Source organism: Eleutherodactylus coqui, chromosome 7 (assembly GCF_035609145.1).
Source record: "Eleutherodactylus coqui strain aEleCoq1 chromosome 7, aEleCoq1.hap1, whole genome shotgun sequence".
In the NCBI taxonomy this organism is placed as follows: domain Eukaryota; kingdom Metazoa; phylum Chordata; class Amphibia; order Anura; family Eleutherodactylidae; genus Eleutherodactylus; species Eleutherodactylus coqui.
In genome coordinates this window covers 155,844,205-155,871,324 of record NC_089843.1, presented here as the reverse complement: position 1 = coordinate 155,871,324, position 27,120 = coordinate 155,844,205, and the positions used below count along the sequence as shown (strand labels likewise).

The 27,120-nt window shown below is 42.7% G+C and overlaps 1 protein-coding gene across 17 annotated transcripts in view; it reads right to left on the bottom strand.

Annotated features, from left to right (window-relative positions):
* The window catches only part of ANK2 (ankyrin 2), a 491,615-nt gene that overhangs the window by 2,167 nt on the left and 462,328 nt on the right, over positions 1-27,120 (bottom strand). For 16 of the 17 annotated variants that reach the window (XM_066573863.1, XM_066573861.1, XM_066573864.1 and 13 more), the window contains 7 exons: positions 23,623-23,902; positions 21,721-22,024; positions 14,720-14,812; positions 14,168-14,251; positions 11,669-11,833; positions 7,810-7,986; positions 5,218-5,309 (listed from right to left, as the gene is read on the bottom strand). In XM_066573863.1, the coding sequence (XP_066429960.1) occupies positions 5,218-5,309; positions 7,810-7,986; positions 11,669-11,833; positions 14,168-14,251; positions 14,720-14,812; positions 21,721-22,024; positions 23,623-23,902 (1,195 nt within the window). The remainder of the gene's footprint in view (positions 1-5,217; positions 5,310-7,809; positions 7,987-11,668; positions 11,834-14,167; positions 14,252-14,719; positions 14,813-21,720; positions 22,025-23,622; positions 23,903-27,120) is intronic. The other variant, XM_066573871.1, reaches the window with a different exon arrangement.

Genomic DNA, 27,120 nt, shown 5'->3' with positions numbered 1-27,120 from the left:
CATATGTTACGTGTGCAGTATTTCATCATTCCTCCGCAGATGTTAGCAACAAAACTCTACAAGCACCTTACAATAAGTCACTATCAATTGTACTTTTAGTCAACACATTTAATTACAGTAGTTTTTAATAGCGACTTGAACCTCGTGCCGTATTACGGTAATTCCACACATATACTGTAGAAATCTATTGGCTGCTGTTGTACTCAAAATCTGTGAAGGAAAATAATGTTGGCGCGCTCCTCCGCAGGTTGTATCCAAAGAATATGCACCTCATGGCACCATATGGCGACACACGGAGTGCTCAGAGCTTCACAAAATGGAACACTATTTTGTCACGTACTGGATGGACATACATGAATATAATCCGTAATCCTATACTGTATATACCTTATATTAAAGAGTTTATAACAGAAAAGACTCAAAAGGATGTAGCCGCTTAAAAACATTGCTCTAAGGGCTTATTCGCACGAGCATATATTGGTCGGCGTTTTCACGGCCGGCCGATATATGCTTCCATCTGAGCAGTCCACCCTTCCCTCCCTCTCACCAGCTCTCTGCCTCTCTCCTCCACTCCTGCCTTTGCAATGGGAGGGGGCAGAGCTAAGCTCCACTATGTCCCACCCACACCTATTGCAAACTGCTTGGAGGGGAGGAGAGAGGCGGTGAGTGGGTGGGAAGCGTATATCAGCCACCTGTGAAAATGCCGGCCGATATACGCTCGTGGGAATAAGTCCTTAGGTTGTATACTGCAGTGTCCGAAAGAAACACAAGATGTGGTTTGTTGTTTAGACAAGAGCAAAGAATTCACAGACCCGTGTACAAAACTAAAAAAACGTCAATTTAGCTCGCTAATTAATAAACCGACAAGTTGCTAACTGTCGGCTTGAGGGGTGATCCAGATGGCTGCTACTAAGCAGGCTGTAGACATTCATTTTAAATAGGATTCTCATTGAACAGTTTTCACATAAATCTTCCAATAATGGATGCCTTATGCTTTTTTTATTGACAGGTATGTCATTTATGAAGAATTAATACTGGAGAACTGAATGACAATAACTTGGCAATAGACATCTGTGCGCTGCCAAATAACATTATTAATACAGTCGCTCTGAAGATTTAGGGTCCGCTCACTTGGGAGATTTTTATCAGAGTTCTGTTGGAGTTTCTAACTGAGAAAAGCTTGGACAGAACTCAGACCCATTAAAATGGATGGGGATCTCCAGATGAGCAAACTATTTCATGGACCGATGGTCCGCGTAAAGCAAACGGCAGCAGGTCTCATTCTGGTCTGATTCATCGATGAGAGTAGGACATGCAATGTCCATTCTCCAGCTCATTGGACAGCACATGGAGGGGTAGATGTGTGCTGTCCGATGCAAGTTACAACCAAGAATCTAGGGCACAACTTCTACTTGGCAGTCTGAATGGGGCCTTAGTCTTCACGAATAAAGTACAACTCTAAGCAATTACTTAGCTCAAAGATGCACCTGCTGGTAAATACACACTGTATATGATGCCATAATGACTATTTGGACATTTAATTCAGAAGCTCATTTATTGAATCGTCTAAAGATAACACTATAAAAAAAGGAGACTAAAAAACACTATATATACTGGTTCTACCGATTAATGTTAACCTGCCTACCATTCTAAAACATAGTGGAAAATACTGATGTAAGCGATGACATCACACATTAACTTTGTCAGTTCCAAACCCAAACTCTTTTGTAACCACTGAAATTGAACAGAGCTTTCTGGAAGTGACAAAAACACGGACAGACCTCCTGCTCTGAGACTGGGTTCACACATCCAGTTTTGATGCAGCTCTTGCTACTGTTTTTTTATGAAGGTCTTTAGCTAAAACGAGGAACTTATAAAGCAAGGAACAAATTCAGTTTAAGACTTTTATTTGTTTTTTGGGTACAGTCCTGTGTTTGGCTCAGAACTGCACTAAGTACTGCATGTGACAATCCAGCCTACAGGTGAACTATGCGCCTTTTCACACTAGTGTTTTCATTTCTGTTTTCTTATTCCATCATGGGAACAGCAAAGCATAAAGAAAACGTTTCAGTTTTGGAGTCCATAGAAATTTATTGAAACTGCATTCCATTTTTCACACTGGAATAAAAAAGTTACAAAAAGGAGTATAGATGGATCCATTTTATTGTATTGTAGTCAATGGGAGCTAGATGGAACAGGAATGCAATCTATTACCAGAGAACCACAGCTGGTGGTGGTTCTTCAATGAATGTGGCTCAGTGGTTAGCACGGTTTCTCTATAGTGCTTGGGTTCTAGGTTCAAATCTCACCAAGGACAACATCTGCATGAGCTTTGAAAAACTCCACACAGTGTTGCCCTTGGTCAGATTTGAACTTGGAACCCCAACACAGCAAGCATGGTGGCAACAGTGATATTGACTGAGCCACCACGCTTGCTCTTTCGTCTTCAATCTCTTGAGGATGAGGAGAAGAACAACACAAAGAAAATTTAAAAAGGAAAGGGGGAGGAGGGAGATGGCTATGGGTGCCTGTGAGCTCCATGAATAGGTGCTCTTAGACAGTTAATTAGGGAGGTTCACCCTCAACTCTTGTTCCAAGTACTAAGTAGTGCCTCAAAAGTGTATCTTTAATATTTCGAAGTGTTTTGACGTTTGGAGGTATCTGTAAATAGCAAAGATTCATCCCCTAGAGGGAGTGGATAAAAAGGGCAGTATAGAAGGTCTGGTTCCATTCGGATTCCTGGGGGGTATGGAGGCAGATAATGGGACTTCAAGATCTCTTATGTGTGGGGTGACTTAGAAGATTAGTCAACAAGGTGAGAAAGTTAGCAGATGCTTTGTCATACAGTATTTTAAATATGGTGTGAGGTCTTCCCGAAATTCAAGGTTACCTAGTAGGATTTTGTGCCAGGACAGGGTCAGTTTCAGATTTTTGAACGGTCTAATTTTCTACATAACATGTCATTAGCAGAATGTGATTATCCTGGAGGTAGGGGAGTTGTGTGTCATATTATGCACGTGGCGACTGGGCAGAGACAGCTTTGGGGAAAAAGCCTGGTCCAGCGTAATAGCAAATGTATTGTGACCAGTGCTCTATGATTCTAAATATGTTGCTAGATTTAGAGTTCCCTTGTCTGGGAGGTTGAGGACCGCATGCAGTTTTGTTTGTTCGAATAAAGAGCTTAGATTTTTTTTGTGCCACTATAAAAGTTAACAAAAAGAAAACCGATTCTCCTTTCCTCTTTGGGGTGGAAGTAAATAAGAAGCATCTGCAAAATATGCAGCAGCCAAGGAACCTCAATCATTTTTAAAAGTCATGCTCTACTGATGAAAGTAGGTTGGAATTATCATCAAATTGATAAGGAGGTCTCCAAATTCTTGATGTAGGTCAGAATATTGGCTACATAGGTGATCTGGTAATCTCCTCTTCCAAGTATCAAATGGAGGTTATGTTTAATCGTACCGAAAGTGGGGTCACTGAGTTTGGTTGAGTGGGCCCTTTAAGCATAAATGCTTTGCTTTTAATCATTGTGTTTTTAAAATGAAGGGTGCCTACCTATAATAGTTTTACACCAGTTCCTTATAAGATTTTTTATTAAATACACTTCATTACCATTATTCCACAGTAACATTAGATGAAGAACTGGATGATGACCAATACAACCACAACAGCAAACCTGCAGCCTCCATGAGTCTGGGCTACATCCATCAGGCCATGTGAACGAATGAAACAGCTCACCTCTCCATGTGACCTCAGTCAATAGAGTAAGGCCTCATGTCCACTGGACAATTAGAATTAGGAAATCTGCGTGGGTGTCCCGCACGCGTGATCCGCACCCATAGGGATGCATTGCACACCCGCAGGTAAGTATATACCTGTGGATGTCATTTTTCCCTGCTGCGCGGATCGCACGTGCGGGAATTCACCCGCAGCATGCTCCATTTTCTGCGGGTTTCCCGCAGGCTTCCATAGAAGCCTATGGAAGCCGTCCGGATCCGCCGCACACCCACAGCTGAATTTCTGCTCTCCGGCGTGGGAGAGCAGGAGTCCAAAAGAAAAAAAAAAAAGAGTGCACGGCGCATGCGCGTGGCACGCTGCCGGCGTGCCGAGCACATCCGCCGGGCAGAGGGGAACAAGATCCAGCTGCAACGGACGGGAACCCGCAGCGTCCGGACAGGTGAGTTAAATCATTTTTCAGGCCTCATGTCCGTGAGAAAGGAGGGACCCGCTGCGGGATTCTGCATAGAGTATCTGCGCGGGCCCAAATTTCCTAGTGGACATGAGGCCTAATAGTAACTAGGTAAAATGTTATAGAATTTATTACCATGTTTCCTGAAAATAAGACAGTGCCTTATATTAATTTTTGTTCAAAAAGGTTTAACCTTTTTACATGTATAGCTGCCTGGACACTATTTAAATTGCCTTTTTTAATAAACTGTTAGCAGGGCTTAATTTTGGAGTAGGGCTTATATTTCAAGCATCCTCAAAAAGCCTGAAAAATTATTTTGCATCCTCAAAAATTCTGGAAAATCATTCTATGTCTTATTTTCAGGGTTGTCTTATTTTCAGGGAAACAGGGTATGTGTTGAAGAGAATCAACACAAAATCCTAGGGTGCTTTCACATCTGCGTAGGGATTTTGCTTTCCTGCTCTGTTCGGGGAGCAGGAAAGGGGAATTCCCACGGCCAAACGGTTCAGTCTCTGGACGGAGCCGAACAGAGCAGGGTGGACCCTATTGACTATAATGGGGTCCACCCACTTTCCGCCCAGCTGCCTGGCTTTTGAATGGAAGAAAAAGCGCTGCATGCTGTGCTTTTCCTTCCGGTATTTTCAGCTGGATCAGCGACGGAACCTACATCTGAAGATTCTGACACAGATGTGAAACCAAACTTAGGGAGAATATATCGCATGTATTAATCCCGTGATAGGTCAACATTCAAACTGATCTGCCAGAAACACACAGCAAAGGCAGGTAATTTGTGGAGCTTTACCTGATAACATGCCTCCTCCCAGGGTTATCCCATAATGCAGTTTATTATTACAGAAGAAACCAATATGTAGTTTATTACCCCCATTTTAGGGATGATCTCAATGATCCTAAAAGCCTATGACATCACGGACTGTGTCTCAACTAAAATTGCCATCCTCAGTGTATATATATGGGCTACTGTTAGTTTCACTGCAATCAGTTAATATCAGGGTCATGCCGGCCCAAACCTTTTTATAACCGTTCCATCCTCTTTGGTCATCTCTGATTCCACTAAGTCTGGCAGGTGAACTCTTACATCTCCACCCACATAGCTTAACGCCTAAAATGAGAGAAATCTTGCTGCTGAGTGATTTTATATGTTTTGTTTTTCCAAGGCATGAATAATACATCTAAACAGAGGCAGCCGAAATGTTCACTTGAGATCATCCTAGCCTTCCACATGCATAACACTTAGACATAAAAATAACTATGCAATGTTCTTCTGATCCGCCAACAACAGCCGCCCACTCCACTATTATCTATGAGTATACAGTAGATGTACTCATCAGGATGTATCCGTCAACCTTATTTACTCTACTATTAAAGGTCTTTTGGGATATATATACAGCATATATTAGGAAACTGCTTAATCTTCTCGGGCTATCTACTTCAGAAAGTGATGTGGGTGCAACTCTGCTATTATCATATGGGTATGTATTGACCTGTCCTCCGTATGCAATGAGCAGTATGGAAGCCGAGTGGTTAACATCTGATCGGATTTAAATCTAATCTATGGCTATCAATATATGTATTCGTCTGTTGTAGAAACAAACAAACCCTACAGCTTTCAGCTCTACCAGACTGTTCTGCTATGAGGTTTCAGAAGCCTGTATTCCCTAAGCTTCCGAATGTTATTCACCGCATCCCTGGGGTACTATAACTGAAATATGATGTACTAGATGTGTGCCTTAGCTGAGGGATATTTGCATATACCAGCATGTTTACAAACAGTGGATCCCCATGGATGTTGTTAGATTAATTAACAGACTATAGAAGAGGATTTACTAAACTCTTCAATCATCCAGTTTATTCAGGAAACCATGTTCTAAGCGGCGGTGAGCTGGGGAAATGGATTGCCTCAACCAGTGGGCCCTTGTAAACTTGTCTATTGTTTTGTGGCTATAGATGGGGTAGAGCTGAATTTCTCATTTTACAGTTTCTTTGGAACGTTTTGATAATTTACTTTCAGATTTTCCTTCAGTTGTATGGAAAACCACAGATAAGGCACTGTGAAAACACAAGGGGAGTCATCAAAGTTGGTGCAAAGTAAAAGTTTTCAGTTTCAGCTTTAGGGAGGTTTTCTGATTCCCAGATCAATTTTTAGAAATGGTCTTAACATCCCAAATCAGTCAACGAATGCACTCCAGTACCCTGTAGTTTGTTTCTTACATTCTGCTCCTTGTTCCCGATGCTACCGCCATGGGTCCAGTTCGATTACCACCCACATTTCTGGCTGCATCATTTGTGGGTCTTGTACAGGTTATTCAATACCTGTGTCCTATAGCAATATGCTTTTTACGATCAGGGGTCAACTAATTCAAAATCACTGCTTAACAATCTCCCTAAGAACTATATACCTTATTAACTGCATGTTCCAAACTTGACAAATACATTATTATTAGAGATGAGCGAGTATACTCGCTAAGGCACATTACTCGAGCGAGTAGTACCTTAGCCGAGTATCTCCCAGCTCGTCTCTAAAGATTCGGGGGCCGGCGCGGGTGACAGGTGAGTTGCGGCGGGGAGTGGGGGGAGCGGGGGGGAGAGAGGGAGAGAGAGATCTCCCCTCCGTTCCTTCCCACTCCCCGCCCCCAAATCTTTAGAGACGAGCGGGGAGATACTTGGCTAAGGCACTACTGGCTCGAGTAATGTGCCTTAGCGAGTATACTCGCTCATCTCTAATTATTATTTACAACATTATTATATATGTATGTATGTCTCTAGGCACACGACCAAACATAAATATACCAGTGGAATCAGGGTTTGCAATGCACATTACCATTAATGCTCTCCATCACCCCGTCTGTATGCATGGCTGGGGTAATTCACCTGCAGTAGAATGGAGTTGAATTGAATATTTAAGGTAAACCAATTGTGAGTTGCATCGGAAACCATGATTTCACTGGTATGTTTATATCTGGATTTGCTCTTGTGCCTGGAGATATACATTATATGATATTTAATATTGCGTTCGACAGATTTTTAACATATAATTAATAAAGTATATATTTTCAGGGAGGTTTATATGCAGTGATTCGCTGTACTATTGTGGATAAGTCAATGCACAAGCGCAGGATCCAGTAGGGTCTGCACAGGCCTGCAAATTTCTGAGCCATTCATGTGGCCATGCAACGTAAGTGACATCACTAGTGACACATCATACTCCAGGAATCACCAGTAGGCAGGATCATGTGATTGGCATGGAGATCGCAGAACCAGTGACTTTTCGGGTAGGAGACTATACTATAAGGTTAATAAGCAAGCCAGGTATACTTCATTGGACCAAAGTGGTTTGATTGGAGACAACCGCTTTAATTTATAAAGTGTCTCTGGTAAAAGAATAGCCGGTACGTCCACTATAGGTTATTGTTCTACTTTTTTTGCACCAGTTTTGCTAAATCTCCCAAAGGTGTTGTGGCTCAGCTCTGCTATGTCAGTAACTGGTTTACTAGTGTACAGGCTACAATTTTCTAGCCTCTAGAGAAGAAGAAAAGTTACAAAAAAACTATTCTACATTAAATGGCGGCCTCCACGCAAATCCTCTGCTGCCACCTTGTTACCTGCTCAAAGTCATCCTTGGCTGATGGCAAGTCAGATGCTAAACTAGAGTCTCCAAAATATTTCTCTGTCCTTTCACCATGGACCATGGTGGTCTTCACAACTTTGCTGACCTTACGTCCTTCCACAGATTCAGCTTCAAATTCTGATGGTATAACTCTTGGCTCAGAGAATGAGATCTGCTGACACAATTTTATTTTGTAAAGGTTTTAGTGAATGTATTGTTTCTAGCCTGGTCAGTTATAAAGTACCTTTAACAAGAAATGAAAACTATTTCCCAAGTACACGATAGTGAAGAATAATGTAGTAAAGAACGGTAATGGGGCAACATTTAGTACACATATCGTAAATTGAATGTAGTGTAATGATCCCGGTCATAAGGCCCGAACTTAGCAAGATCCTCTCCACTCTCTACATGCTTGGGATAAACCCATATCGATCCTAAGATAGAAAATCAACACGGAATAATATAAGGCCGGACTAGATGGACCAGGTGGACTTTTCTGCCCTCAATCTCTTAGGCTTCTGTGTTTTTTAGAACAGTTGTGAACAAAGGTGTTCAACCTTATCAAAAAAGGTGACATCAGGGGCGTAACTATAGAGGATGCAGGGGATGTGGTTGCACCCAGGCCCAGGAGCCTTAGGGGGTCCATAAGGCCTCTCTTCTCCATATAGGGAGCCCAGTACTATGAATAAAGCATTATAGTTGGGGGCCCCATTACAGGTTTTGCATTGGGGCCCAGGAGCTTCAAGTTACGCCTCTGGGTGACAGTACAGTCTGGAAAGAATCCCCAATATCTGCCTATAACAGGGAAGAATTATACCGTAATTCTGAGCTTCATCAACAATCTGCAAGCGTCGCTATTTAGGTAAAAGGAGAAGAGCACCTTCGATGGTTTTCAACTAGAGATGAGCGAAAAGATTCGGGGGCGCCGTGGTGGAGCGAGGGGTAGCAGTGGGGAACAGGGGGGAGCTCTCTCTCACTTTCTCCCCCCCCCCCCCCCCCACTCCCCTCTGCAACCCCCCGATCACCCCCGGCGCCCCCCGAATCTTTTCGCCCGAGTAGTCAGTTACTCAAAAAAAGCGGTGCTCGAGTGCGAAATCGCCCTAAACGAGTACGTTCACTCATCTCTATTTTCAACACATCATGACAATGTTCATTTCAGAGAAGCCACAGTAATCAAATTAAATTGAACCTATCACATTGAAAATGCAGTTCAATCTGCAGTCAGCATCATGTTATGGCGAAGGAAGCTGAGCAGATTAATATATAGTTTTAAGGGAAAGGATTTGGTGCAACTTATAGTGTATACATTTATAACTGGAGAGGGGTGGCCTAGGGGGTTACTCTTGAGCTAGTCAAACTACTTGTCATATATTTGTTGTTAATATGAAGCTTTGCCTAATTTTTGTACAGTGTTTTTTGAAGGCCCTGTGAGACCTGTTTTTATTGCTAATGCCTAATGTTTGTGAAATATCTGAAAAAAAAAGAATTTTCTACAAAAATTTCAATAAAAAGAGATTAAATATAATTTATACATTTAAATCCCTCCTCTGAATTTAGGAGTCCAGTAGGCGGTCCTAATCGGCGATCAATAGCCTTCCTTGCATCAGTATACATAAGAGATAATGGTCAAATTACTGAGCAAGACTGACCACTGGACTCCAAAATCTAGAAGGGGCAGGGGTTTATCTGCGGTATGAAAATTACAAACTATACTGAAACTTTAAACAAAAAATACACATTAATCCACTCACTTCCTCCTGCTCTACAATATGTTACCCCCAGCTTTTCCCTAGTACCGTGATGGCGAACCTATGACACTTGTGTCAGCACTGACACGCGTAGCCATAGTCGCTGACACACGGTCGTTGTCGGACGTTCACCCCGTTGGTGAATACTAGCAGGGGCCGCGGCTCCCCTGCTGGTATTCACTAACCAGCGCTACTACAGGTAGCAGCGCTGATCTCGGCGCAGACTGTGATGTCAGTGTGCAGCCGGGATCCTCCTCCCCCCTCATCCGACGTCTCTTACCACTTGGTTCCGCGAGAGCGTCCGGGGAGGAGGAGTCCAGCAGCACACTGACGTCAGTGTGCACTGGAGATCATCTCTGCTAGCGGCGCGGAGGCCAGCGGAGGAGCAGAGCTTCCAGGACGTGGATGGGGTGAGTACGTGTGTCTCGGGGGGCACTGTCGCTGCTGGGGGCCGCTGTCACTGCTGGGGGCTCATCATTACTAAGATAAGTGAGGGGGAGGCAGCGAGAGGTGACGGCCTGCGCTATGGGTGTTTTAGGTTTACTAAATACAGTTATACATTACAATTATACTTTTTTGTTATTTAAACTATAAATATCGCAAATTTATGGTTTTTGTTCTCGAAGTGACGCACCACCCGAGTTATCCTCGTCTTTTGGCGAATTTTGGCACACCGAGCACAAAAGGTTGCCCATCACTGCCCTAGTACGTAAATTACTCTGTTTAGAAAGGGGAAGATTCAAACAATAGGAACATCGTAGGAAAATGTTGCAAGTACAATTCCCTATTATATAAGAAGACACGCTGTTTTCATAGCTTGTTATGTTGTCTCCAGGGTTTTCCACTAATTTGTGTGACTAACGTTATCTAGGTCTATATACATGGAAGTTTTGGGTCTAGAATTTGTATACTATGTAACTCAAGTGTAAGACTTTGTAAGTGTAACTTCAATGGTTTGTGACATTTTAGAATATCAAATCCTTGTGATACTTTAAGTTTCTTTTTAATGACTAGAAATATAGAAACTTCATTCTATTCAGTCCAAAATGATAAACACTTCCCTCACATTTCTTTTCTTTAATCCAACATCATCTATAAATTTTATTGTCACCGAGTTCACTAATTGGGGCCTCTTAAATAATGGAACTATATTCCCACTACATCTTTCCATGAATCTTTTATTAGGCAACTAGGAACTGTATTAAATGCCAAACGCTGAATATAACTTAACTGATTTAATAAGCATTAAAGGGATTTTTGGGAACATAAAACAAGTTCAAATGGCTTAAAATAAAAAAGAAATTAAATGCTCATCAATCCCGGCGGTCTCGTGCCCAGCACTGCAGCCCCGATGCCTGCTGCACAAAACCCGAAAGAAGTGACAGCCAGTCATGTGCCGTTCACTGTGCAACCTCCTTGTTGATCCAGAGGAAGGCAAAAAAAAAACAAGAGGCAGAAGCCAATTAGCCCATTCGGGGGGAAAACTTCCTTCCCTACACCATAATGGCAATCAGAATAATCCCTGGATCAATGTTTGATAGTTCCTACCTGGCTGTAAGACCCGAATCAACAACCCCGCTGGTCACCTAATGTCTATATCCTGTAATATCATAGCGCTCTAGAAAGACATCTAGTCCCCTCTTAAACACCCCTATGGATTTTGCCATGGCCATGTGCTCGGACAAAGAGTTCCATAGTCTCACTGCTCTTACAGTAAAGAACCCCCTTCTGTGTTGGCGATGAAACCTGATTTCTTTTAGACGTAGAAGATGCCCTCGTTACAGTCGCAGTCCTGGGTTGCCAGGATAGAGTATTCTATTTCTTTTTATTTTAAGCCCTTTTTACTTTCTTTTATGTCCCGGAAAACCCCTTTAGTACTGTATTATTTATAAAGGATTTTAGTGAGGGTATTATAAGAACTACTCTACTCTTATGGAAGTGTCTTATTTTTGAGGAAACACGGTATATGTATATATATATATATATATATATATATATATATATATGTTTAGCTCCTCCTGTCTGATCACAGGCATGATTTCTTTGACAGTGTGTCTTTAATAAGTAAATATTATTACACACAGTTTCATGTTTAGTAGCGCTCACCTCAGACTGTTCGCTGCCACTTTTGAGTACGGTACGTTTCACCACTTTGGACACAGAATCTCCATCTTCTATTGTCACTGGCTCCTGTGATCCCCCTTGTGCCATCACTTCTTCTCTTTCTGTACCATCAGGCAAAACAAATCTTCTAATAATTTTCCTTGTGACCTGGATGTGGTAAAAGAGAATGTACATATAGCCATGATCACTAATGATACATGCAGCTCTATGTGTTACATAAGTAACCATTCCATAGAAATCACGCCTAATATACAGTACAAAACTGGGACATCTCCAGTCCGGAGCACAGACGGAGTTACATGTGACAGCTCTCCAAATATTGTTTGCATGAGGATTTAAGGTTGAAATATTCTATATACTAAAGATAAATAGACTAAAAGGGTCTTCCCAGGTTTTCCCATTTCATAAAAATAACGCTTAATCACCATATAAATGAACATTTTTACATCTTAGAAATACAAAAATTTTGCACAGTTTTCAAGATCTTTGCATGCTGTCAGTGAATGAGAACACTCTTGTGTACATTCAGGGACGGACGACCAGTACATTCTGGACCTAATCTTGTCCTCAGCTGAGGAGCCTATATAATTGTACCCAGTCTAGACAATGATATCTGAATTCATGTCTGCCAACTGTCCCAGATGCAGCAGGACAGTTCCCAATTTCGGGGGCTGTCCTGCCATCTTGTGTAGTGCTGATAGAGTAAAAATAAAAAACAAAAAACAAAAAAAAAACAAGGTGAAAAAGCCCACTGAGGGGCACCATTACTGTGAAGGAGAGCACCAAGGGGCTCTATTACTGTGAAGGGGAGCACAGAGGGGCACCATTACTGTGAAGGGGAGCACCGAGGGGCACCGTTACTGTGAAGGGGAGCACCGAGGGGCACCACTACTGTGAAGGGGAGTCACCGGGGGACACCACTACTGTGAGGGGAGTCACCGGGAGTCACTGAGGGACACCACTACTGTGGGGGGAGTCACCGAGGGACACCACTACTGTGAGGGGAGTCACCGAAGGACACTACTACTGTGAGGGGAGTCACCGAGGGACACCACTACTGTGAGGGGAGTCACCGAGGTGTGAGGGTATATGTATATGTTGCCATATGTTTTTTATGCTTTTATACCTGTATGCAAGTTCTATTCAAAGTTAAAATGAGAAAAACTTATATGTCGCCTTACATCAGATATTCTAAAGGTTTGCAAGGCTGAGAGAGATGTGTCCAGAAATTCAGAGATGATACAGAACCGAACACGAAGGCCGCGTACTTGGCTGTTTTCCCAGAGGCGCCGTATCAAGATAATGACTGTTTAACTACGTATATGACTATCAGTGCCTCAGCCGGAAATCCGGACTTAACATATATTGTTATGCGGTGAATTTGAGCCAATGAGACCACCACCCATTCCTAGTGATGAGACCAAAGGGTATAAGATCCCATGTAATCTGTAATAAAGTGCGCAGTCATGTCCCCGTGTGAGGAACTATACCAGACCTCCGTGTGTGGTGTCTCTTCTTTACCGCCGGCAGCGGGGCATTGGGGTGGGCCTGATTGGTGCTGTACGCAGAAATTTCCCTGACAGAGGGACACCACTATTGTGAGGGGAGTCACCAAGGGACACCACTATTGTGAGGGGAGTCACCGAGGGACACCACTACTGTGAGGGGAGTCACTGAGGGACACCACTACTGTGAGGGGAGTCACTGAGGGACACCACTACTGTGAGGGGAGTCACCGAGGGACACCACTACTGTGAGGGGAGTCACCGAGGGACACCAATACTGTGAGGGGAGTCACCGAGGGACACCACTACTGTGAGGGGAGTCACTGAGGGGCACCACTATTGTGAGGGGAGTCACCGAGGGGCACCACTATTGTGAGGGGAGTCACTGAGGGACACCGCTACTGTAAGGGGAGTCACCGAGGGACACCGCTACTGTGAGGGGAGTCACCGAGGGACACCACTACTGTGAGGGGAGTCACCGAGGGACACCACTACTGTGAGGGGAGTCACTGAGGGGCACCACTATTGTGAGGGGAGTTACCGAGGGGCACCACTATTGTGAGCAGCATCATTACTGTGAGGGGAGTCACTGAGACGCACCATTACTGTGAGGGTACACAAAGTGTTTGGGAGACAAAAAGGGGTGTGGTTTAATTAAAAAATTGTCTTTTTTTCTCGATATTCTGAAGTTGGGAGATATGTGTGAACAAAGCTACAAGGACTCTAGACTGATCTATTGCTGCCAACTATCAGAAAGGTTTGTACTGCTGCTAACAAAGTATTGTCTAGACTCAATGCAATGGTAGAAAATTTCAGCACATCAAAGAAATGTGTCTTTTATACCATAAACAGTACTAATACCAATAATACTAGCTTAGAAAGAAGATTAAGAAAACTTGGTGCATATTAGATCATGTTTTCTGTGTGCAGGAAATATTTTAAAAGTCTTCATTTATATATTTTTGGCATAGGATACCTTTTTTACCACGATATGGCCGTGCTCATCTGTGTACTGCTCTTCTGTTACTGTTTCAGGGAGGATGTCTGCCATGTTGTCTGCCTATATATGGGAAAAAAAGCTGACATTTACCAACTCTATACATTGCTTAGTCCCCACATTCATATTAGTTGGTGCACGGAACAAAAGGAATATATAAAAGTAACTAACAATAAAACTCTAGAAACAAATCTGCACAAGAAAAAAGTGTTAGGGTCATGCATGGCACCTTGGACAAAAGTGCAGTAGTCGACCCTGCATTGCAGAAAGCAGTATGTTTCGGGTGATGTTGGTCTTCTATCTGAACTTTTGAAGGTGAAGTGAGGAAGCTAATAATCTACTTTATTTATTGGCATTGGTGGGGGGTGCTGATTAGTCATAGAACTGGGCATGCATTAGTTGGGAATCATGCACACAGCCATGTTAATTGGTACAGAATTGCATTGCATGGCCATCAAAGACTCCTTGTGGTTGTAGCCAGCACTTTGTAACCACCGGCTGAGAGACGTGCAGGAGTTAAATGTTGTGTACCTGAATAATCACACGGCGGCGAACGACCCTGGTAGTTACCATCTCGTCCTCATCTGAGTTGGTCTCTAGCTCACCTAGCTCCTCTGCTAGCTCCTGGTGGAGGCATGGAAGCGGTACTCTTTTTACTATCCTACTTGTACATCTTTGGCTGCCTTAACTTCTATGTCAAAATGTAATTTACCAGCTAATAATAAATGGATGATGTAAGATAGGTTCCTGACAAGTAAAGCGTACGGCAAACATTTATACCATTGTAATTACATAAAATAATTCTAATATCAGTGGATTTATTTAAGAAAAGGCATCATTTGGATAAAAGACAAAGTAAAAGTGACAAAAATGAACTAGCCTGTGAAATGAACTCTTCCCAGAATATTTTCAGTCCTTCTAGCATAAAAGAATTGCTGGAAACTTGCCTTAATAATGCAAAACATTTCACTGAAGTAGGAGTATAAACCGTTCTTTAAACTTCCAGGATTACTTTATCTCTGCGCTATAAGTGGCATGTACAGGCTTAATAAAGGGACAACATTCCCACTGTACCACCACCTCTGCTAAAATAACAAAAGGGTCAGCACGTACTTGTCATCTGCTATCGCTATTCAGCACTGCAGCCCCGTATTTTATGTGGCAGATGACCTCAGCACAAGTCACCTGACTGCTGCAGCCAATCAGAGATTAAAGCATCACTGTCAATTCTCCTGGCATCATTGCTCACATCCTGGGTGCCAGGAGATCAGAACAGTAAAGGCCCATTTACACGCAGTGATTATCGCTCAAAATTTGTTCAAACGATGGCATATGAACATTAATCGTTGGGTGTAAGCGTGGCCATCGTTCACTCTTCAGCTGCACAATGATTTTAAGGGGCACTTAAAATCCATAGTTCAGCTGGAGAGAGATAGGAGGGACCGTACGCTGTGTTTTGCACAGGAGTCGGAAATTACATTGTATTCTGCCAACAGCCCGTACCAGAACAATGGAGCTGTGTGCAGAGCTCAGACCACATGCTGTGCTCTGCAAACAGCTCCAGGAGGCCCTCTTACACGCAAATGAAGCTGATAAAGTGTTAATGGACATCGGTGTCCATAAACACTTTATGCAAAATGATTGCTAAAATTGTCAATCTTTCAATCATTTGAAAGATTGTCTTTGCGTGTAAATGGGCCTTAAAGCTGCAGCCTCTGATTGCCTGCAGTGGTCTGGTGACTTTCGCTGAAGGATCATGGCAGGGCAGCAGCGCTGGATTGCAGTAGCAGAGGATAGGTAAGTACTGATCCATTTGCTATTTTTGTGAAATTGGTGTTATAGGGGGGAATCTTAACCAGTAACCAGACAACCCCTTTAAGTTAGCCATACAGGTTAGATGAATATTGGCTGATCCTGCTGATTTCAGTGGGATTGGCCAACCTTCTAATGTGCATGGAGGCCTCTTAAACTTCTCCATGGGAGATAAGAATTGGGTAAGTTGGATCTTTAATTTGTCCGCTACTTTTGTTTGCTGGAAGTTAAACCACTGCTAGGCATCTGGAAGATATATACTCCCCTCCTCCATTCAGAACACATGCACACTTGGCCAAACTGAGAATATAGGAGTAAGGGAACCTCTTTGACTAGGGTATATCATGATATGTTGACCTTTATCACTATCCTTTCTAATATCTCTGTATACTGTAGTTGTATCATTAAACAGAATAGAATTGGTGATTCTGTGGGGTAGGGCCAGGCAGTATTAACCCTTTCCAATCCAATTTGTATCCTGGCTTTCCCAGGGGGCTTACTTTTTTCTGCCATTATAAAATGGCACCATCTGCTGGCTAAAGCCAGTACTACATTAGGTGACACCTTGGATAGGCTCAGACAGCAGAGAGGCTGGCAATATACAGTAAGAGAACCCCGACGGATGTCTTCCAATATTGGAGCTGTACAGCCTTAAGTCATAATGTCTTTAGACGTCAGACAGTGGATTGGAAAGGGTTAATGTCATAGTATACTAGAAAAAAATGAAGTCATGAAGCCCATGTAGGAAAACTGCGAAATATAGTGTACCACTGTAGTGAAAGAGAGATTTAGAACAGTTAAGTATAAGGATACCCATTGTAAGCCTGGCCCAGATTGGCTATGCTTGCTATTGAAGAGTGCAAGCAGTGGCTATTCTGTGCATCCCACATGAGGATAATCACAATTAGTAGATTAAGTTTGATGGTGGCAATGGAATTACAATAGTTCTTTAAATATCCCCCTTCTACAGCTCTTCTATAACTGACTGATAATTCTGCAGCATCACTATCCAACAAAATGATGCGCATTTAAGAAGTATTGCGATAAAATATTTATTATCGGGTAACTTTTACCTAGTTTAATCATTATGTTCTACTTCCTACCAGCAATTTACTGAACTTTACTGAATACGGCAGAAAAAAGAGGCATTGAAATGACTACCTATATAACATAATTGCAGAGCATTGTAGAGTACAACAGCTTGACATCCTACATAACGCTCTTAAGAGCAGATGAGTATTGTCAATTTTCAATCCTGCAACTTCATCTGAATGACCCAGAACCAATTTTCAGCTAAGCTGTTTCTTCTTAAAATACACAACAATTACACTGGGTTTTTAGAAGTGTTAGCTTTGTTTAACTCCTTAAGGACCAAGCGCAGTAAATATACAGCGCTTGGTCCCGGGCTTTAATCCAGGCCGATACAGAAGTATGGAGTGGGATTAAAGGCTCTGCTCCTGCAATAAAGCAGGAGCAGGTCGGGTCCTCCATTGTCAGACACAACAGAGGACCCAGAGGAGAAGGGAGAAGCAGTTTTTAGCTGCTTCTGCCTCCTCCTTTAAAAGCTACATAGTGCTCAATGAGCGCCATGTACTAAAGAGTGAAAGTGGAAGTGTTACTTCCACTATGAGAACCGGCGATCACGTAACCATCGGGTGCCCTAGTAGACCCTGATCAGCTCTGTTAGTGACTACTGTCACTACAGGGGAATGTTTTCCCCTGTAACTAAGGATCCTATGGATGCCCCAGCTACAATGGGAAACTATTAAATTAAGGAAAAAAAAAAAAAAACAATGTTAGTGTTCCCTAGAGGTCTTATATGATATCATGGGGGACATGACCCAAAGCTTAAATTTACTCATTTTAAAAATAAACAACTATAAATTTAAAAAAAAATATCTTTTTTTTTAGCCTTTTACTCCCAAAAACTGTAATACTGAAAAAAAAGTCAGTGGAAAAAAAGCTATTAAAAAAAGCTATATGTCACTGGCAAAAAAACGCAGTAAAAATAATTTTGTTAGCTGAAAAAAAGAAACAGAGCATTAAAACCACCACATGGGTAAAATCCCCCCAAAAGTTTCTGGTCCTTAAGGGGTTAATTAACCCCTTCCCGCTCCAGGACGTATCGGTACATCCTGGGAGCCTGGTACTTTCCGCAACAGGACGTACCGGTACGTCCTGGGGATAGCGCGAGATCACATAAGATCCCGCGCTATCCCGCAGCGGGAGCCGGCTGTCAGTCACAGCCGGCATCCCGCTGCAACAGCGGGGGGGCATCGGAGATGCGCCCCCGCTGTTAACCCCTTCTCTGCCGCGATCTAAGTAGATCGCGGCAGGGAAAGAGTTTACAGAGGGAGCGCGCTCCCTCTGTGTCTCCAGCCGGCTTTCGCGATGTCATCGTGAGAGCCCGGCCTGTCACCATAGCAACAGGACACCAGACACTGGCGTCCTGTATTGCCTGTGCCTATAATCGCTGTACAAGCGATAAGGCATGACAGAGCAGTAGCTCTGCCATGCCTTATGACAGCGATCATAGGCATAGTGCTGCAAGTCCCTCAGAGGGACTCAAATAGTGTAAAAAAAAGAAAAGTGTAAAAAAAAGAAAAATGTAAAAAAAAAATGTAAAAAAAACCCTTTTTTTATGCTTTTTCTAATATTAACATTAAAAAAAAGGGAAAAAATTAAAACCCCACACATTGGGTATTGACGCGTCCATAATGACGTGTACAAAAAGTTGAACATGCTTTTTATTTTGTACGACAAAAAGCGTAAAAAAACCCGCTAAAAAACAGAGGCAAAATGCTAATTTTTAGCATTTTGCATCACAAAAAATGCAATAAAAGTGATCAAAAAAGCCATACATTCCCCAAAATGGTACCAATATAAACTACAGCTCGTCTCGCAAAAAATAAGCCCTCATAGAGCTTCGTACATAGAAAAATAAAAAAGTTACAGGGCTTTGAATGCAGCTATAGAGAAAAAAGAAGATTTCCAAAAAAAAGGGGGTTTTATTGCAAAAAAGTGTACAAACCTAAAAAAAAATATAACTATTTTGGTATCGTTGTAACCGTAGCAACCCGCAGAAAAAATTTAGTGTGTCATTTATGCTGCATGATTAACGCTGTAAAAAAAAGAAAAAGAAATCTATGGCAGAATTGATGCGTTTTCTCTCCCTGTTATCATAAAAAAAATAATAAAAGATTTCACGATATTGTCTATGTAACCAAAACTGGCACCGATAAAAACTACAGCTTGCCACGCAAAAAATAAGCCCTTATACGGCTGCGTCCACGGAAAAATAAAAAAGTTATGGCTTTTGAAAAATGGAGATGGAAAAATACCAAAAAATCGCTTGGTCCTCAACGCCAAAATAGGCTATGTCATTAAGGGGTTAAAGGGCTTTTACATCGCATAGCTAATATAGTATATACCACTTTAGGGCTTATTTAGACGACTGTATATCGGCTCGGTTTTCACGCCGAGCCGATATACGGTGTCCTTGTCTGCAGGGGGGGGGGGGGGATGGAAGAGCCAGGAGCAGGAACTGAGCTCCCGCCTCTTCCCCACACCTATTTGCAATGGGAGGGGCGTGACGGGGGCGGAGCTAAGCGACGGGACTTAGCCCCACCCCCGTCTAACCCCCTCCTATTGCAAATAGTGGCAAGGGGCTGAGAGGGGGCGGGAGCTCAGTTCCTGCTCCTGGCTCTTCCATCCCCCCCCCCCTGCAGACAAGGACACCGTATATCGGCTCGGCGTGAAAACCGAGCTGATATACGGTCGTCTAAATAAGCCCTCAACGTTATATGGTAGAAACCTCAACTGTAACCGGATGGGATGATAATCTGTTTTGTCGTGTGCTTTATTGAAAGTTGCCATGTATATGTGTTACTAGAGGTCTGAAATGCACAGCAGGCGATTGGATCATTTGCTAGGCTGTTGTGAAAGCAATATTTGAGCAGGCCTGCGGGTACGAGTTCACACATTTATCAATTAAATTACTTTTTTCTTCAGTAACATAAATCCAGGAGCAAAAACAGAATGTACTCTGAAGCAATAAATGCATATAGTCCAATACATCATGAGTTGATATATGAGGAGCAATACGCCTGAATGACATATAAGGGTGGCGGCTGCATGTAGGATTAACATCATAAATTATGATTTTACTATAAATGGTGACATTTATATATTGTATTTTGGATGACTATGAATCCTTCCAGTTAAAGGCTCATACACATAGACTTATTATGGATCCATAATATGACACCTATGGGCCCAAACCATGCCTCTGTGTGCTGCAAATACAATTGTTGCATGTTTAAATATATGCTAAACTACATGTATATGCTTTCCTAGAAGCAATGCTTATGGCCCATAATTAAGGGTAATGGACACAGATCCTAAAGTAGGCAATTGACATAAAGATGTCACGGCTCACAGGCCATGTTGCATCAAGACCAGGGAAACCTCACGGCGTTAGCCCTGCCCCACATGGTGATGCATGCTCCATGTCATTCTGGAGTTAAATGCTAACATGAGCACTTCTCTGGTGGTGTGAGAATGGGTTGGTCAACTGGGAGGCGTGTGTCCCAGCTAACCAATCCCGTCTGTCTGTACACATTTATTCTAGCTCCTCCTCATTGAGGACGCTGGTCATACTTCTTGTCTAAATCTGTTTATGGCTAAATCAGTGCGTCCTGTTCTTTCTGTTCCATTAGCAGAGAACTTTGTACGATGTTAGGGATATTTGGGGTGTTGTAATATCTATCTGTTGACTAATTGCTATTTCTGTAGTGATCTTTCATCTGGTTCTTTGTGTGTGTGTTTTACATCTATACTGCATACATTGCTATAAACTGTAGTAACATTATCCCAGTTTACCAACTAAGTAGAATCATAGTTTCCCCAAGTTCCTGACGTGGGGTAGCTCTCATTGGGGCGAGTACTCCCCTTTTAAGTAGGATTTCAATGCATTAGTAGGTTAGGGTCAGATTTCTCATTCCACCACTTGTTGGTTTCATTACAAATATTCTATGTTCCCCGCGTTTGTATACTGTGTATATCTGTCTTTTAAGGAAAACAAGTTATATCCGATCCAGACGAGCTGTTTTGCATCCAGCTCGGACGTATTAAAGATGTATGCCTTCCCTAATACTTCTCTTGTGATTGGAACTCTAATTGAGAAATGAACATGAAGGACCCGAGGTAACAAGAGGGAATAGTTATTTCTCAAGGTTTGAATTAGAGTAGTCAGTTACTCGAAAAAAGTGGTGCTCGATTGCGAAATCGCCCTAAACGAGTACGTTCGCTCATCTCTGGTTTAAATGATTGAAGATGAATGATAAGGATACAGAATATTTACACGCAGCAGATTTGTAGCAGAAAGTTCTGCCACTGAAAATCCACTCCATTCATGTGAATGGAGTTTGCAGAATTCCCTGTGCTTGCTGCCAAAACAAGCCTATTCAGATGAATGCAACTGGTATTCAATTGCAACAAATCTATTATGTGTGCGTATAACCTAAGTATGCCATCTAATTGGATACGTTTTGATTTCAGTACCATAAACATACTCATTAACAATTGTAAAACTGTTCATATCATTAACCATAATCTTTATATCCATGAAAACCTAATTATAAAATAGTCACAGCGGGGCACCATTGTTATATGGGCCCCAATTGTGTTTGGCTGACAAGTAAATGTTAGTAGAGCTTTACCTTTTCAAATGAGTCCAATGATTTGTATTCAGAAATTCTATCCAGCTTGTCTGCTTGCTCGTCCGATGATTCCACTATGCAGAGGTCATTTCTTTTTTCTCTGTGCCCTTCCTTCTCTGATAGATCATCTGGTTCTTGCACAATAGGCGAGTTGTTATGCTGGCCGGACACCGGATTCCCCAAAGAGGGCCTACCTAAATTTGCAGACGTATCGAGGGGAGACTGTTGGATTTCTTTGCAATTTAGAGAGTCTTCAGCTTCAGTTGTCTCTTTCAGCTGTTTCTCTCGATCAGGGGATGTAACACTAGGGGACACAAGACGACAAGTAATGATTGCTTTAATATTAATGAAGGCTAAATCCTGCCAATGTGCACAGGCAATGTTGGACGGCATAATGCTCCACAATATATGGTGTTGAGCTTTGCAATTATATATACAGTACTCTCCAGAAGTTTAGAAACAGCCCTTACAAATGTTAAAGTAGAACTGAATCAGTCGAATCGTTTCAGGTCAAACTTTACTAAAATTTCAGTTTAGAGAGAACACAAACCTCAGGTGGTTCGTCCAATGCACTGGTGTAACTATAGGGAATGAAGGGGATGCGATTGCACCTGGGCCCAGAAGCCTTAGGGCATTGCTCCTCAACCCCAGTCCTCAGGGACCGGCAACAGGTCATGTTTTCAGGATTTTCTCAGTGTTGCACGGGTGATGTAATTATTGTCGGTGCCTCAGACATTGCCACAGGTGTTCTTATAGGATATCCTGAAAATATGACCTGTTGGTGGTCCCTGAGGACTGGAGTTGGGGACCCCTGCCATAGGGGGCTCATAAGGCCTCTCTTCTCCATAAAGGGAGCCCAGTACTATGAATAAAGCATTATACTTGGGGGCCCTGTTACAGGTTTTGCATTGGGGCCCAGGAGCTTCAAGTTACACCTCTGGGTTATGTGTTTATTGAGATAAAAAATATAAAGCAGACACAGTTCAATTCTCCAACTAACTCTTGCATACTATCGGCATGTGGTGGATCAATTTGTCCCCCCAGAGATGTCTCCGACTAGCAATGTGTTGTTTCCTGGGTGTTTCCAAACTTCTGGAAAGTTGTGTGTGTGTGACTAATACATCTATATCTATCTATATAGATATATAGTACATGTTTATAACCCAAACTGCAAACTGTAGATAGGTAGCTCTTCTTTCAACAATCAACAGACAATACACTGCCGTTGTTTCGAACATTAATGCATAAATCATTGCTAACTAGAGCTATATTTTCTATTGGTTGCATACAAAGAACCCTGTATAGGAAATTACCAGATCACAAAGGATAGACATATGAAAAACACAGCCTATGTGACTGCTATGGGACCTACAGTATGTATGAGAGCGGCCCAATTCAGGTCGATTCCATCCTGTTTTCCCAACGAATGTTGAGACCTTCCTCTCCAAATATGCTGGAGCATAATGAGTGGGTTATTGACCCAAAAGTCATGAAGTTGAAGAGGGAAGTGTAGATGGACTAGACGGAGGTGTCTCATTTTGAGGTTTGCTTTGAAACACCCTGTACACTATGTGCACCCACGGTGGACCACAACTGTGTTTGGATGTCCACATTTCCTTCTGCAAGGCATTTTAAATCACAATGCCTTTCTGACAAGCCAAGTATAGGGAATATAGTGATGGAATAAAGTGGCTACTCAACTATCTACAGGTACTGCGTTTGATACAATTGTTAATAGCAAATTAAATTAATTTTGTGTAACAGTATTTTCTCTGCAGCCCCGTGTTCACATTCTATTGTGTATTATATAACATTTCAGGAAGAAGAATGTTAACTATACTGTACATTCTGACTACAACCACAGCATTGTGAAACAGCCTTTTCCAACAGATGAAAACTTACACATATTCTTGTTCAGAAGACAATGCCCTTGATAAATTCTGTGATTCCCTTGAGAAGTCAGCCTCTACTTTCTCTTTCTGTAGTTGACGGATTATTTCTGCAACGGACTTGTCATCTTCAGCCCTGGCTGAGCTTTCATGGAAGGATGAATAACTGATTGAAACGTCCTCCTCCGACACAAGGGGAGGATGCTCCCCTCTCTGACTGCCTCGTGATTCGGAATGATCAATATTGATCTTCTTCTGCGGGCTAGAGAACTCATCCTGAAGAGCTGAAAAGCCTAAGAATGGAAATGAGGCATTCAACACAAGTAATCACTAGTCCTGAGAGTATAACCAACATTATTATGCAAGGGATATGTACATATTACTAGACTTTCTTTAAAAACGTCTGTATATTTTAGTGTAGAAGCACACTACTAGATTGACTGGCTTCCTATGAAATTGGCACTGGCCAGTATGTATTCTATATGCATAGGCTGGAGATAAAGAGATGAAATTGTGAGCCACAAAGGAGATAGGGATTAATGTGAGTCATTACATGTAAAGGAAGTGCAATATAAATATACTGTCACTAGTAAAAAATACAACAGCCATTTTTCTTAAGGTCCATTTAGACACAACGATTATCTTGTTGTGTCCATTTACAAAGCAAGGTGATCGCTCAAACATTGAGCGATCACCTTGCGCTCTGAGCGGGGGATGCAGAAAACAAGTGGGGCTGCTTGTCTTCTGGATCCAACTCTTCCCCGCTCGGAGCGCCTGGCTGTTATACAGCTAAGCGCTCCCAGCGGGGGATGCAAAAGACAAGCAGGGCCGCTTGTCTTCTGCATCCAGCTGTTCTCTGCTCGGAGCGCCTGGCTGTTATACAACCGAGCGCTCCGAGGAGGGTATGAAGAACGCAGCTGGACAGGTCTGTTCTTCATACCCAACCTGTGTTCAGGAAGCAGGATAGAGCTGAAACAATAGTATCAGCTGTATCCTGCCGTGAATCCCTGATAAGGCTCATCGTTGTCTCTTAGCATGCTGAAAGACAGCGATGAGCGACGGCTTAATGAAAACTGCACGATGTCAGTGCAGTTAGACACAATTAACGCTCAAAAGACGGCTTTTGAGCGAATTTTGAGCAATAATCGTTGTGTCTAAATGGGCCTTTATGCTTGAATAGTAATATTTGCTATCATCAACCTCTCTACGTGGGACAATGACTACTATTTTAATGTCAAAACCCACAACTTGTTAGAGTTATCTGCATTGTAGCGACCACAACCAGAAAAAAAACTAGGTTACAAGTAGAGATATTAGAGTAATACAGAGATTGCCGTCCTGCCATTGGCATCTTGAAAGCAATGGTTGGACAAACCATATGGACAGGACACAGCGGTTAGGATGTATTGTGCTCCAGCCATCAAGTCATTGCGGCACTACATCACATCTGGTCACGGGGAGCTGCAATGAAATGTTCTAGTTCTAAAATGATATCCACTCCGCCATCGACCCAGTAAAGGTTTCGGGACTTTATAGCCTACTGCTGGACGTGGAAGTTGGGGAAGACACGCCGGGGCTTGTGGCAAGCTGGGAGAGGGACCTGGGGAGAACCTTTGAGAGGGACACATGGAGAAATGCCTTTATTCTAACCCACTCATTGGCGACCTCCTCCAAATTTCACGAGACTAATTTTAAGATCCTAACCAAATGGTATAGAACCCCAGCGCTGCTAGCCAAAATATATCCCCTAACCCCGGACACGTGCTGGAGATGTCAGGATGGAAGACGCGACCTTCTACATATCTGGTGGCCCTGCCCCCTAGTACTACCAGTATGGCAGGATATTGTTAACCTCTAAAACGCGGTGCATAAAGATAGTGTGGTCCTTACGCCGGAGATGGCTCTGCTATCCATGATCCCGGGACCCCTGTCCAAAGCTAAAAAGAGTACTCTCAGATTCTTTCTTATGGCCATGAGACAGACAATCCCGAGACTGTGGAAGTCTTCCGCCCCCCCACGAGGTCCCAGTGGTTGGATACACTCGGCAACATAAATCACATGGAGGACCTTGGCGCAGCAGACAAAGGGAATTCCCAAAAGTACTTCGCAACATGGACGGCATGTATCCTGTTCAGGAACTCCCCGGCATTAAAGGTCTGGCTTGAAACAGGTACAATCTCTTCTTCCTAGACACTAACAGCTCATCCATTGTCTCATAACTTACAAGACCCGCCCGGAACTCTCCACAGCAGTCGTCCACCCCCCCCCCCCTCCCAGGTCCTGTCCCTATCCCTCCTCCCTCCCTCCTACCCCCAATCTCCCAATTCCCCCCACCGCCCCTCCTTGCCTTATTGTGTACATTTAGTTATCATATAAGTCAACAGCAGCCAACTAAATGCAGCCCCATGCATCCTAGCCTCCGGCTCAGACAAGCAAATAGCCATGGGATGGTCAACAAATAAACAATCTCATAAAGATTGACCCGACTAGGGTTTCGGACCCACACGGCTGATCCCTGAAGGCTGAATTGTGATTTCTCACGTCTTGATGCTGTATAAGAACCACATTTTGCTTTAAGCTGTTTCCTATACGTTCTTTATTGTAAACCAATAAACATATTTTGAACCATAAAATCATATCCACGGAAAGGCATGTAGTGAAAACCACTGAACTCAAAGTTTTTGATTTTCCCATCCAAAGTAATAAACAAATGTGGTTTTGATAAGTATAAGAACATTATGCAATCAATCAATCAATCACAGAATGAAGAGTTGGTCCACTAAAATGACATTCCTTGCCACTTTTCTTTTTTAATTTCTGTCAGATCTATATTGAAACTGATAAAAGGCAGATATATGGAGGTACAATCAGGGTCCTTTTACATGGGATAAATGTGGAGAGCTTAAAGTGGTTTTCCGGTCAAAAATACTACTGATCACCTATCATCAGGATAGATCATCAATAGTTGATCAGCCGAGGTCCACCACACAGGACCCTGACCTTGCGGACTCTGACCGATCAGCGCTGCAATAACAGAGGTTGACGTGGAAGCCTCCGCGCCAACCTCCCATGTAGTGGCGGGCGCTGGTAACTGCAGGCACAGATCTCATTGAAATCAACCGACCTCCTATGTAGTGGCGGAACCCAGCCGATCAACTATTGATGACCTATCCTGAGGATAGGTTATCAATAGTATTTTTGACTGGAAAACCCCTTTAAGTATCCAACAGCCGTCCCAAAGATTATTGCTCCTGTACTTTCACATAGAAGCAATGATCGCTTAATGAATGGAGGTGGAGCACAACGGAGATCTTTTTTAGCCGTCAACCTTCATTAACAATTAAGATGCAGTCGTTCATAGATGAATGACTGCCTGTTTAAACGTGTAGACAGACGCTCGGTTTTTAAGTGACCTGAAAACCAAGTAACTCCGACAAGTGAGCGATTTTCACTCACTTGCACTATTGAGTCCCGTTCTTACATGGGCTAAAGTTGCCCGTAATCGCTCTTT